This window comes from Chiloscyllium punctatum, chromosome 6 (genome assembly GCF_047496795.1).
Source record: "Chiloscyllium punctatum isolate Juve2018m chromosome 6, sChiPun1.3, whole genome shotgun sequence".
NCBI lineage: Eukaryota > Metazoa > Chordata > Chondrichthyes > Orectolobiformes > Hemiscylliidae > Chiloscyllium > Chiloscyllium punctatum.
The window spans coordinates 70782989-70795743 of NC_092744.1; the positions used below are offsets into that span (position 1 = coordinate 70782989).

The following is a 12755-nucleotide window of genomic DNA, read 5'->3' on the forward strand; positions in this document are numbered from 1 at the left end:
CAGTTTTACCTTTAGAGACTTTTTAACTCCTGAAGGTGCAAAATGAAATAACAAGACATAGGACTGAGGCAAATTTGATTTAATTGACCGCAACTTTAATCACCTCCCCCATCTTAGCACAGCCATTGGAATGGTTTACAAACAAATACATTTAAGTGATCAATATTGATTTTGGGTATTAGAGTATCAATATGTTTGCTTTTCAGTGCCAAAATCTTGTTTCAATATCCCCAGATACTCAGTGAATAATGGGAGTATGTAGGTGTGTTCGCCTAATCAAAATATGCATATCTTTGGGAGAAACAGTAAAGAAATGATACGTCTTATGATGTCACTCTAACTGATCTTGTTTTGGTCAATATCTAGTGACCTCTGCAAAATTGGAGTGACAATAGTTGGACACCAAAAACGGATCCTGTGGAGCATTCAGAACCTTCACACTATGGCCAACCAGATGCATGGAACACACATCCAAGTGTAACAGACTCCTTGCAACTAGACATTGTGAGTTGGACTCTTAAACGGGGGAAAAAAAAAGAGAACCTACCAAATGCTTGGCTTCCTTCCTCTTGTTAACAGCTCCTTTATCACTGGTGAAAACTAAACAGCTTATCGTGAGAACATACATGCAGCATTCGTACAGCATGCGACTGTCCTTGCATTTGAACAAAATAATCATTATTGGCACATTCCATTCAAACTTTTTTTTTGTGAAAGGAATAGATAAGTGTAAAGATAACAAAGAAGGCTTACTGGAGCAAATCTAGTTTCCAAATCAGAGATGTTCTTGCACTCTATTAGAGTCTATATAATAACCAGCAACAGTGAGCTATCTCCTATTTATAGTTCTGTTTATGTTTTATCTGACCACTTCTGGAGGCTGCCATCATTACCAGTTTGAAAGCAGCCTAAGATCACAATAAAGATACAACCCACACATTTCCCATTGATGAAACAATCTGCTGACACCCTCTGTCAAGAGGGAAACACACTTAGGTCACTGGGATTACACTGGAAATCCATCCTTGTCGTCAACTTGAATTAATAATCCCCAATTACCCATTGACTCTCTAATTGAACATAGAAATATCTACCAAAACTCAAAAGATTTTCATTTATCTACATTCACTTTTAAATTAGGAAAACACGGTGAAGACAAAAGGCACTGACAATGAAGTGTGGGAAGAAATAGGTGGTGAACTACTAGTTATTGATTAGGCAATTCAAGTGCAAACCTTGCAGCTTTATTATTGAGTATTGGATTCACCCAACTCCAAATGAACCAAACAGCATGTTAACTGACTGAACAAAGTGTAGGCTGCGGATGATTTCAATCTCTGACAACAAAAGGAGAAAAATGAGCCCATGGATTCAAATCAACGTTTCCAACTCTTGTCAAATTCCCAAAATGCAGTCTGGATGCCAGTTTCACCAGGTTGTGCTCACTTCCACTTATTTTAAATGAATAGACTGAGAAAAAAAAATTGATAATGAGGGGAGCTGTCAAAAAAAAATGGAAATGAGCCAGGATCGCAATTCGTATCAGTGGGGATTTGGACTCGACTTTCTGCTTTAAATCTCAGAGAGGTGGATTACAACTTTAGAGCCAATAAAAAGAGAAAACTCTGACTGGATCGTTAAAAACAAGCTAAATATTTGCCCTCGGCATAAAAAACACCCACCTACAAATGCATGTTATTTTCTCAGCAGGTACAAGATTGTGCTTTAGAATATGGGTGGAGTGGTTAACATTACACATATATTGCACACTTGAAACAATAATGCTCTGCCAATAGGTTTACATTTATTTTTATGCTTTCCTCCATTTACTTTTGGGTTGACTGAATGTACAAGGGGAAGGGGCAGATTATTTGGTACTTTGCCAGCCTCCAGGCTGTGTTGAATCTGAAGAGATGTCTGTGGGAATGCACACTGAAAATAGGAAAGATGCAAAAATTGAATTCACTCAGCCCTGCAGTCATTTCAGGCATGGTTTCCTCTGGATTCTAAAGTTATAAACATTATTCATTTTTAAACACTTTTACATCACCCCATTCGATATCGCACAAAGATGGAGTCAGGGCATCAAATAACCCTTTGACCATGGTTTTAAGAAAGTTAAATCTCTTCATCACGAAGTTTGGGAGTGTGGATGGCCTTTCTGTTTCATGTTGTCCTCTCACAAACCAGCAGAGAAATGCCAGAGTTCTATTCCATGCCTACTCTATTAGCACCAGAACATCTATTAGATTACAAAGCAGTCAGGACTCAATCGAAAGACTGAAACTTCAGCTAGGAATTGCAGGAACTGCTTCTGTTCTGCAAAAGACCTCTTAACCTGTTTGTGGCCATCATGAGACATTATGAAATCTGCCTCATACATGGATTAAGCTCAGTTCCTGTTTCTGTGTATGAATCACAGAATAAATGCTAGAACCTTCAAAAGACTCTTATGAATAGAGTTGAAACACAGCTCTATCAATGAACAAAACCATCTAAACTCGATATTACCAGCCACATTAACTCATTTAATTACATTTATAAGAAACACTAAAATGCCAAGAGTACCAATGGAACATTGCAAACTTCAGGCTGTTGTAAACGAAATAGGAAATCATACACAACTATGAAGTTTACATTTTATTAACACATCTGTGTTTGCCTCAATTTCTGACGTGACGTTTTCGCAGATCGTTATTATGCTGTGGTTTCAAAATTATATGCCGGGAGATGGTAGTTGCTTGCATTTCCAAGTTAGTTACACATAATAGGTGGAGGAAGTCTTCCTTTGTTAAAACAAAATTCTGAAGTCCCCTGGCCTTAGTTGGTCCTGTAGCTCATCATTTCCAACATTACAGAAATGAAATGACAACATCCAGAAGCATATTTCTTATGACCACATTCTGATAAACTGAAACAAGAAACAGGTATAAAAAAAAACACAATGACAAATATGTTCAAGGGAAAAGAATACAACAATAGCATATGTTAGCATCGTCTGTATAATAGAGCTTATGCAATATTTGTGTGCAGGTTTCCAGCAGCAAACAATGATAACTAATTGCATTTAACTCCATGTTAGACATTTGAACAAAAAGTTGAAAATTACTTTCAATATTCTTACAAGAAAGTGGTCATTTTGTTTTACATTAAAGCAGCAATTAAACATATGGCAGTTTTGATACCCACGAGGAAGCTGCTATCTCTGGAATCTTCACTGGAATCTAATTGGCGAGACAATAAAGTGATGATAATGTATAAACGTGCATATAAGAAGGTCCACCAGCTGCTGAGAGCACTTAAACATGAAACTTTCTGCAGGATGGCCAAGGAAGAGAGCGCTGAAATCCAATGGAGTATTTGGCAATCACAACATCTTTTCCTGCTCATTGTATAACTAAACTGTCATCATATGACCTTCTAAACCAAACATGAAATACTGTGATTAGTGAATGGCTGCACATTCATATTGTTTGTAGGGATAAAATGAAATTGACGTGTGGCATACCTCTCACTATGGAGAAATATACAACAACATTGGTATTAAAATAAAGAATGAGTGAGAAGCTGTTGAAGTAAAAGATACATATCGAACAGTTTAAAGAGGAAGTAAGATGGTGAACTGATTTCACTATGTGTTCACTTGTTCAGTAACTCCAAGTGGACAAATTAACAGAGATATTCTTCAATGTAACTTTACTTGTGTCAAACTTTAGACAGCTTAAACGCTAAATACAAGAGTTTTTTTTAAACAGAGCAAGGGTGCTACCATTTTGTAATAGCACCATGTTGACGGTAGAACGAAAGCAAGTGAATTTTGTACCATATTGTATAAAATGTACAGTGTGACTGATATAAAAGTATAGAATGTTTATAGTTGTGAATTTTTAAAATTACTAAACTGAACCGGTTCCATCACTAAGAGCAGAGTGACCAAACAAAACTTCTGTGGTGCCATAGGAAAAGTTTGCAAATTTGTGAAGAAAACAACATTCATGTTAGGACAAGGTTAACAACTAACCTGTGCGCTATAAAGTTTAGTTTAATAATATACTTAGGGCTGTGTCAATCAAATGATTGTAATGCAAGCATCAAATGAAGACTGGAACTTCCATGTAACTGGTGAGCTTGACATTGAAACAGCAACTATAAGCATGGTTCAATACACCAGATCACTTCTCATCTGCACTACAACAGTGGCTAGACTTCAGAAGTGTTTCATTGACTGTAAAGCACTTTGAGATCTGCTAAACAACAGCATTGAAGGTTTTCTTCACAGGCTGTGAAATTTTACATGGAGTATAGTGCAAATATTATTTTAACTCACTTCCCCTGGCTCAAAGCCCTCCCCAGCCACCACCATTCTACAGAGCACACGGTTCTGCTCCATGGATGTGGTGAAACGGGGAAGTAATTGGGGGAGTTTGCCTTGGAGAGAAACTCATCCCTTTCTTGTCACCTCAGCAATTAAATGCTGGGAAAGAAGATTCATGGGTGGCTTTGAGTTTTTTTTAAGAAAGTCAACTGTTCAGAGATGTTGTAACACACCTTGGGAGCAGATTGGACTTGAACCCAGGACTTCTGGTCCAGATAAAGAGACACTACCACTGCCAGAACAGCACTCAAAGTATTCCCAGGCTGTTACCTAGCCAAGAATGAACCAGACCCAAGTTTGCTTAGGTTCTGGAATCGGGTGAGTTTGGGCATTTTCAGAGTAGTAAGGCTTTCACAACAGAATAATAATTAAGGCATTTATATGATCAATTGATATCAATTTAAATGACTCAACTCATCATCTCCCGGGTTACTTGGCAGGCAAAAGGCTCTTATCTAGGAAACCAGATGACCTTCCTGTCAATTTTAGGGAGCCTCCAATCTGGTACAATTCAGAGGCACAGATTGCGGTGTGACAAGATAGTGGCCTCTGAAAGCCACCACCACACCCCTTTCCTGATCTCTGACACCACTCTCCTGGTATAGTCAATTCTTCTATAGCGGGATGGTTACGTTCTTGTGCAACCCCACGTTATAGAAAAATCACGCTTTCGAAATAGCACTTGAAGTGTTGGCAATGTAATCGTAATACAGCCAACACGTGTTTTAAATGCTCACACTTTAGAAACAACGTCCCCAATTCGTCAATCGCATTACAGCAAATCCATGTTGACAAAATGCATGTTATAGTAGGACGACATATAGGGGAAAAAAACTTACCTTCTGGTCACTGGGTCCCCTGGAGTAGGTCTTAACCAGTGACCTTTAGGACCTCACCTATGCATTGCATATCAGCTCATGGTACTGTTATCTCATTGGTGCAGACAGTTAATCACCAAATGACATGCTTGCCCTAGTACTTTGGCCAAATAACAGGGAAATTTCAGTCGGTAGGTGGGCTAGAGGAATATTCAAAGTTAGGAAAGCAGATAAAATGTTACAATTGTCTTTGCACTCTGGAATGTGATTGTTAGAAAAACTTAAAAACATCCACACATCCCACTCCTGTTCATTGTCCAGCAACATCTGGAAAAATACGCATTAAAAAGGTGAAACTTCAGATCAGGCTTGACTACAATGATTTGCCTGGTCAAAGACTGTTTTTCATTCTCCATCGTGAATGATAGCATTTAGTTGGAGGACGTAGAATGGTGACTACCTATGCTTCTGTAATCAGACAAGAGTCAGCCAGAGGTAGGAGGAGAATCCCTAATGTTAGTGCTACTTTTCTTTTTAATCTTAACTACTCCTCAGCAAGATTATCCTTTATGGTGCATGCTGTATCCCAAAGTGCCTCATGGCCCTGAAGGTTGGGACCAGTTTAATGGTTGTTTCAATGTGATTATGAAACTCTTTTATTGCATCATCAGACCAGTCAGTTGGTACAGCCCTAAATGCTGATGAGCCTGTTCTCAAACTGAATGTGAGAGATATGAGACTATGGCCTTTTTGCCATGTATGTATTAATTTATGCTTCTTAATTTGTGAGCTTGGTTCTCTGTTTACAGTATCTAGTGACCATTGTTCCTCAATTTCGCTCCAAGGAGTTTGCTGGTGGCACATCAGCTTTGTTTTAATTTTTATGTCGCTGTAATAAATATGCAAATATTTTTGATTTTTTTTTCCACCTACACGTCTTCAGTCTCCAAGTTATTGAGCCTTGTTTCAACCAAGTGTGAGAAAAATACCACTTTCCACCAAATATTTAATGAAGAAACTTTCTAATAACTCACTTACTGAGTAAGACAGGAGCTGAAGACAATTCAACACCAGGGATGCTCATTTAATATTTTCATCAAACATTTGCTGGTATTGGAAATAAAAGTGTTAGATTTGGCAGAAAGACTGGCTGTGGTTGCTGAATATGAACAGCTTTATCTAGTATTCACTCTGCATTCAATCTCTCCCAGAAACTTTAAACTAAAGGTGATATTCGATCCAGAAAGTAGAAATTCCTGAACAGAATTGCAACATACAAATAATGTGGAGAAAAGCATAATCAAGGTCAACAAAAACATTAATATATGACATTATCTAATCATTTCATTATATATAATCCCTCAAAAATTCCCACATTGAGGACCAAGTTAATAGGCTTGAACAGATTGATATTAAGAAAGTGGATGTGCGGGAAATTCTAGAAAGCATCAAGATAGGTAAGTCTCCAGAGCTGGACCATATATATCCAAGGTTACTATGGGAAGCGAGGAAGGAGATTGCTGTGCCACTGGCAATGATTTTTGCACCCTCACTCTCCACGGGAGTAGTACCAGATGATTGGAGGAAATCAAATGTTGTTCTTCTGTTCAAGAAAGGGAATAGGAAAATCCCTGGGAATTACAGACCAGTCTTACATCTTTGGTAAGCAAGATACTGGAAAGGATTCTGAGAGATAGGATTTATGACTATTTGGAAAAAACAGTGCTTGATTAAAAATAGACAGCATTGCTTTGTGAGGGGCAAGTCATGCCTCACAAGACTTATTGAGTTCTTTGAGGATGTGATGGGACAAATTGACAAAGGTCAAGCAGTGAATGTGGTATATATAGATTTCAGTAAACATTTGATAAGGTTCCCCACAGTAAGCTCATTCTGAAAGTTACAATGTATGGGATACTGGGAAATTTGGCTGTCTGGATACAGAACTGGCTGGCTGAAAGAAGATAGCGAGTGGGAGTGGATGGAAAGTATTCTGCCTGGAGGTCAGTGACCAGTGGTTTCCTGCAAGAAGCTGTTCTTTGGCCTCTGCTCTTTGTAGTTTTTATAAGTGACTTGGATGAAGAGATGGAAGGGTGGATTAGTAAGTTTGCCAATGACACAAAGGTTGGTGGTGTCGTAGATACTGTTGAGGGCATTTGCAGGCTACAATATGACAGTGGCAAAATGTAGACCTGGGCTGAGAAGTGACAGATGGGGTTCAACCTGAATAAATGCAAAGTGATTCATTTTGGAAGGTTGAATTTAAAAGTTGAATACAGGTTTAAAGACAGGATTCTTGGGGTCCGCGTACATAGATCCCTCAAAGTTGCCATCAAAGTTAATAGGGTTGTTAAGGCAGCGTGTGATGTTTTGGTTTTTATTAACAGGGGGATTGAATTTAAGAGCCATGAGGTTTTGCTGCAGCTCTATAAAACCCTGGTTTGACCATACTTGGAATACTGTGTCCAGTTCTGGTTACGTCATTATAGGAAGGATTTCGATGCTTTTGAGAAGGTGCAGAGGAGATTTACCAGGATGCTGCCAGGATTGGAGGGCTTGTCTTATGTAGAGAGGTTTAGTGAACTAGGACTTTTCACACTAGGAGAGAAGGAGGGAGAGAAAGAGGAAGAGAGGTGACTTGATAGAGGTGTACAAAGTAATGAGAGGCATAGACAGAGTAGATAGAGATATTGCCCCAGGGCAGAAATAGCTGTCACGAGATGTCATAATTTTAAGGTGATTGGAGGAAGGTATAGAGGAGGTGTCAGAGATAGTTCTTTACACAGAGAGTGGTGAGTGCATGGAATGCACTGCCAGCGGTGGTAAAAGAGTCAGAGACATTAGGGGCAATTAAGCGACTGCTGGACAAGTACATGGATGGCAGTAAATTGAGGGGGTATGTAGGTTAGGTTGATCTTAGATGAGGATAAATGCTCGGCACAACATCATGGGCCTAAAGGCCTGTACTGTGCTGTACTGTTCTATGTGTTATGTTACAGATCACAAGTTTAGCTTCTGTGGCACGTCTTGACCAAGCCAATGCCAATGAATGTCAATGATCAACATGTCCCTATGTGGGTGACTCATCTCTTCCGTTGCTTCACTCTATACAGAGGTCAGAGATCAGATTAAAGCTCACCCAAAAACAGAGATGGACAAAATTTCCAAGCAAACAACCCTATGAATCTTTCAACAGCTCTATATTACTGCCAACCTTTTCTCCATGATTAACCCCTGCCCTGCTGGGGAAACCTAGTTGTCTCCAAATAGCACAGAACTCAACCAGTACAGTTCACAAGGGTGAAAACGTACTGAATAATTGCAGTGACACTGAGCAACACCAGGGATATTCTGAGAATACCAACCAAGAGAAACATTGTGAAAAATAATTGTAGGCAAATCCATAAGAATTTCTTAAACAATAAGATCTAGGGACAACACACATCCTCTATTCATTTTGCTGAATCAAGATGTGCTTTTGTCATACAGATAGCAGACTTATATTTACAATGTATAAAAGAACTGAAAACCTGATTGTGTAACCAGAATGATTTGGAGATCTTGCCAATTCTGTAAGTGAAAAAATAGAGTGCACTATCGGCTCCACATTTCTTCAATCTCACAAAAGTAGAAATTATTTAATGCTGTCTCTGCAGTGGTGATGAGGAAGCATCACCAGAATTTTTTCAGGAGCTCATTTGCCTACACCAGAACATACACCTGATGTAAAACAAGCATGTATTCAGCACGCCAGTGTTGCCCTGTTCTGTTACAGCTCCAAGTGTCACTTTTAAAATGGTGCATTCCTTCAGAAATGTTTTTGATTTGTTGAAATCAGGAAACTTCCATATGGAGCTAACAGTTTTGTGATCTAGAAGAGGGACAGGAATGGTTGCTGGAGGTTCCTGGTTACAGATGTTTCAGTAAGATTAGGGAGGGTGGTAAAAAAGAAGAGGGGAGTGGCGTTGCTAATTAGAAACAGTATAACGGCTGTAGAAAGACAGTTCGAGGGGGATCTGCCTTTGGAGGTAGCATGGGCTGAAGTCAGAAATAGGAAAGGAGCAGTCACCTTGTTGGGTGTTTACTCTAGGCCCCCCAATAGTAGCAGAGATGTGGAGAAATAGATTGGGAAACAGATTTTGGAAAGGTGCAGAAGCCACAGGGTAGTAGTCATGGGCGATTTCAACTTCCCAAATATTGATTGGAAGCTCTTTAGATCAAGTAGATTGGACAGGGCGGTGTTTGTGAAATGTGTCCAGGAAGCTTTTCTAACTCAGTACATAGATTGTCCGACCAGAGGGGAGGCCATATTGGATTTGGTACTTGCTAACGAACCAGGACAAGTGATGGGCTTGTTAGTGGGTGAGCATTTTGGTGATGGTGACCACAATTCTGTGACTTCCACCTTGGTTATGGAGAGAGATAGGTGAGCGCACCAGGGTAGGTTTTACAACTGGGGGAAGGGTAAATACGATGCTGCAAGATAGGATCTGAGGAGCATAAGCTGGGAGCATAGGCTGTCAGGGAAGGATGTCATTGAAATGTGGAACTTTTTCAAGGAACAGATACGACGTGTCCTTGATATGTATGTACCTGTCAGGCAGGAAAGAGATGGTCGTGTGAGGGAACCTTGGTTGATGAGGGAGGTTGAATGTCTTGTAAAGAGGAAGGAGGCGGCTTACATAAGGTTGAGGAAACAAGGTTCAGACAGAGCGTTGGAGGGATACAGGATAGCCAGGAGCGAGCTGAAGAAAGGGATTAGGAGAGCTAAGAGAGGGCATGAAAAATCTTTGGCAGGTAGGATCAAGGATAACCCCAAGGCCTTTTATGCGTATGTGAGAAACATGAGAATGACGAGAACGAGGGTAGGTCCGATCAAGGACAGTAGTGGGAGACTGTGTATTGAGTCGGAAGAGATAGGAGAGGTCTTGAATGAGTACTTTTCTTCAGTATTTACGAACGAGAGGGACCGTATTGTTGAAGAGGAGAGTATGAAACGGACTGGTAAGCTAGAGGAGATACTTGTTAGGAAGGAAGATGTGTTGGGCATTTTGAAAAACTTTAGGATAGACAGGTCCCCCGGGCCTGATGGGATATATCCTAGGATTATGTGGGAAGCAAGAGAGGAAATTGCAAAGCCATTGGCAATGATGGTACCAGGGGACTGGAGAGTGGCGAATGTTGTGCCCCTGTTCAAAAAAAGGGAATAGGGATAACCCTGGGAATTGCAGGCCAGTTAGTCTTACTTCAGTGGTAGGCAAATTAATGGAAAGGGTACTAAGGGATTGGATTTATGAGTATCTGGAAAGACATTGCTTGATTAGGGACAGCCAGCATGGATTTGTGAGGGGTCGGTCTTGCCTTACAAGACCTATTGAATTCTTGGAGGAGGTGACCAAGCATGTGGATGAGGGTAGAGCAGTGGATGTAGTGTACATGGATTTTAGTAAGGCATTTGATAAGGTTCCCCATGGTAGGCTTATGTGGACAGTCAGGAGGCATGGGATAGTGGGAAATTTGGCCAGTTGGATAGAGAACTGGCTAACCGATCGAAGTCAGAGAGTGGTGATAGGTGGTAAATATTCAGCCTGGAGCCCAGTTACAAGTGGAGTTCTGCAGGGATCAGTTCTGGGTCCTCTGCTGTTTGTAATTTTTATTAATGACTTGGAAGAGGGAGTTGAAGGGTGGGTCAGTAAATTTGCAGACGATACAAAGATTGGTAGATTTGTGGATAGTGAGGAGGGCTGTTGTCGGCTGCAAAGGGACTTAGATATGATGCAGAGCTGGGCTGAGGAGTGGCAGATGGAGTTCAACCCTGTCAAGTGTGAGGTTGTCCATTTTGGAAGGACAAATAAAAATGCGGAATACAGGGTTAACGGTAGGGTTCTTAGTAAGGTGGAGGAGCAGAGGGATCTTGGGGTCTATGTTCATAGATCTTTGAAAGTTGCCACTCAGGTGGATAGAGCTTGTAAGAAGGCCTAAGGTGTATTAGCATTCATTAGCAGAGGGATTGAATTCAAGAGTCATGAGGTGATGTTGCAGCTGTACAGGACCTTGGTAAGGCCACATTTGGAGTGCTGTGTGCAGTTCTGGTCGCCTCATTTTAGGAAAGATGTGGAAGCTTTGGAGAGGGTGCAGAGGAGATTCACCGGGATGTTGCCTGGAACGGAGAATAGGTCGTACGACGATAGGTTGAGAGTGCTAGGCCTTTTCTCATTGGAACGGAGAAGGATGAGGGGTGACTTGATAGAGGTTCATAAGATGATCAGGGGAATAGATAGAGTAGACAGTCAGAGACATTTTCCCCGGGTATAACAGAGTGTTACAAGGGGACATAAATTTAAGGTGAAGGGTGGAAGGTATAGGAGGGATGTCAGGGGTAGGTTCTTTACCCAGAGAGTGGTGGGGGCATGGAATGCGCTGCCTGTGGGAGTGGCAGAGTCAGAATCATTGGTGACCTTTAAGCGGCAATTGGATAGGCACATGGATAGGTGCTTAAACTAGGACAAATGTTCAGCACAACATCATGGGCCGAAGGGCCTGTTCTGTGCTGTATTGTTCTATGTTCTATGTTCTAACATGCATAATGTGAATATTGAGAGGAAGCCAGTGCAGATCAGAGTTAAATCTGGCTTCATGTACAGGTGTCCAGTTAGAATTAGAATCCTTACAGTTTGGAAACAGGCCCTTTATCCCAACAAGTTCACACCAACCCTCCGAACAGTATCCCACCCAGACACATTCCCCTAAATTTACCCCTGACACATGAACCTAACCTGTACATCCCTGAACACTACAGGCAATTTAGCATGGCCAATTCACCTGATCTGCACATTTTGGACTATGGGAGGAAACCAGAGCACCCAGAGGAAACCCACACAGACACTGGGAGAACATAAAAACTCCACAGAGACAGTGGCCAGAGGCTGGAATTGAACCCTGGTCCCTGGCACTGTGAGGCAGCAGTACTAACCACTGAGCAACCGTGCCATCTAGTTAAGAGTCCAGCCATCCTATCAGCAGGTGAGCTTTTGGAGGTCAAACAGTTTCTCACTTAATTGGCCCTGTTGCATACTGAAAGGGCCAATCACCATGCCTTATGATAAAATCTAATTTGTACCCACATATCACTATTGAGTGGAATCCAACATTAGCCATTCATTGATCTACCTGAATTACTCAGAATCACTTGTCCAAGTCAGGCACAAGTTCCCATTCTTGAATGACAGTTATAGACAAATGTTGGGGCTCTGTCCTCAATCCAGAGGAGCAGCTTCACCAAAAAAACTGCATTCATGACCAAATGGGGCAGTTTTCACAATAAAAATATGCACATAGTTTGCTCAAAGGGGAAGTTAAAGTAATGGGGGAAAAAAATCTGAAATTAGACTCAAGCCACATTGAACCCAGTTTTAATGAAGGTAGGAAATAAATATGGTCACAGGAAGCAGATTGATCAGTTTAAATATTTCTCAGGCTTCAGGCCTTCGTTTTAAGGGCAATTCTATTTGTAATACAAAGTTGGAAAACTAGCAGGTGGTGGGGCTGAGTCTAAACAGGAA

General features: G+C 40.8%; 1 protein-coding gene across 2 annotated transcripts in view; it reads left to right on the forward strand.

Moving 5' to 3' along the window:
* Positions 1-6121, forward strand: part of epha4b (eph receptor A4b) — a 353857-nt gene extending 347736 nt beyond the window's left edge. Inside the window, exons 17-18 of one of the 2 annotated variants that reach the window (XM_072572897.1) lie at positions 367-504; positions 3156-6121. In XM_072572897.1, coding sequence (XP_072428998.1) covers positions 367-481 — 115 coding nt within the window. In that variant the 3' untranslated portion in view covers positions 482-504; positions 3156-6121. The remainder of the gene's footprint in view (positions 1-366; positions 505-3155) is intronic. The other variant, XM_072572898.1, reaches the window with a different exon arrangement.
* Positions 6122-12755: the final 6634 nt, after the last annotated feature.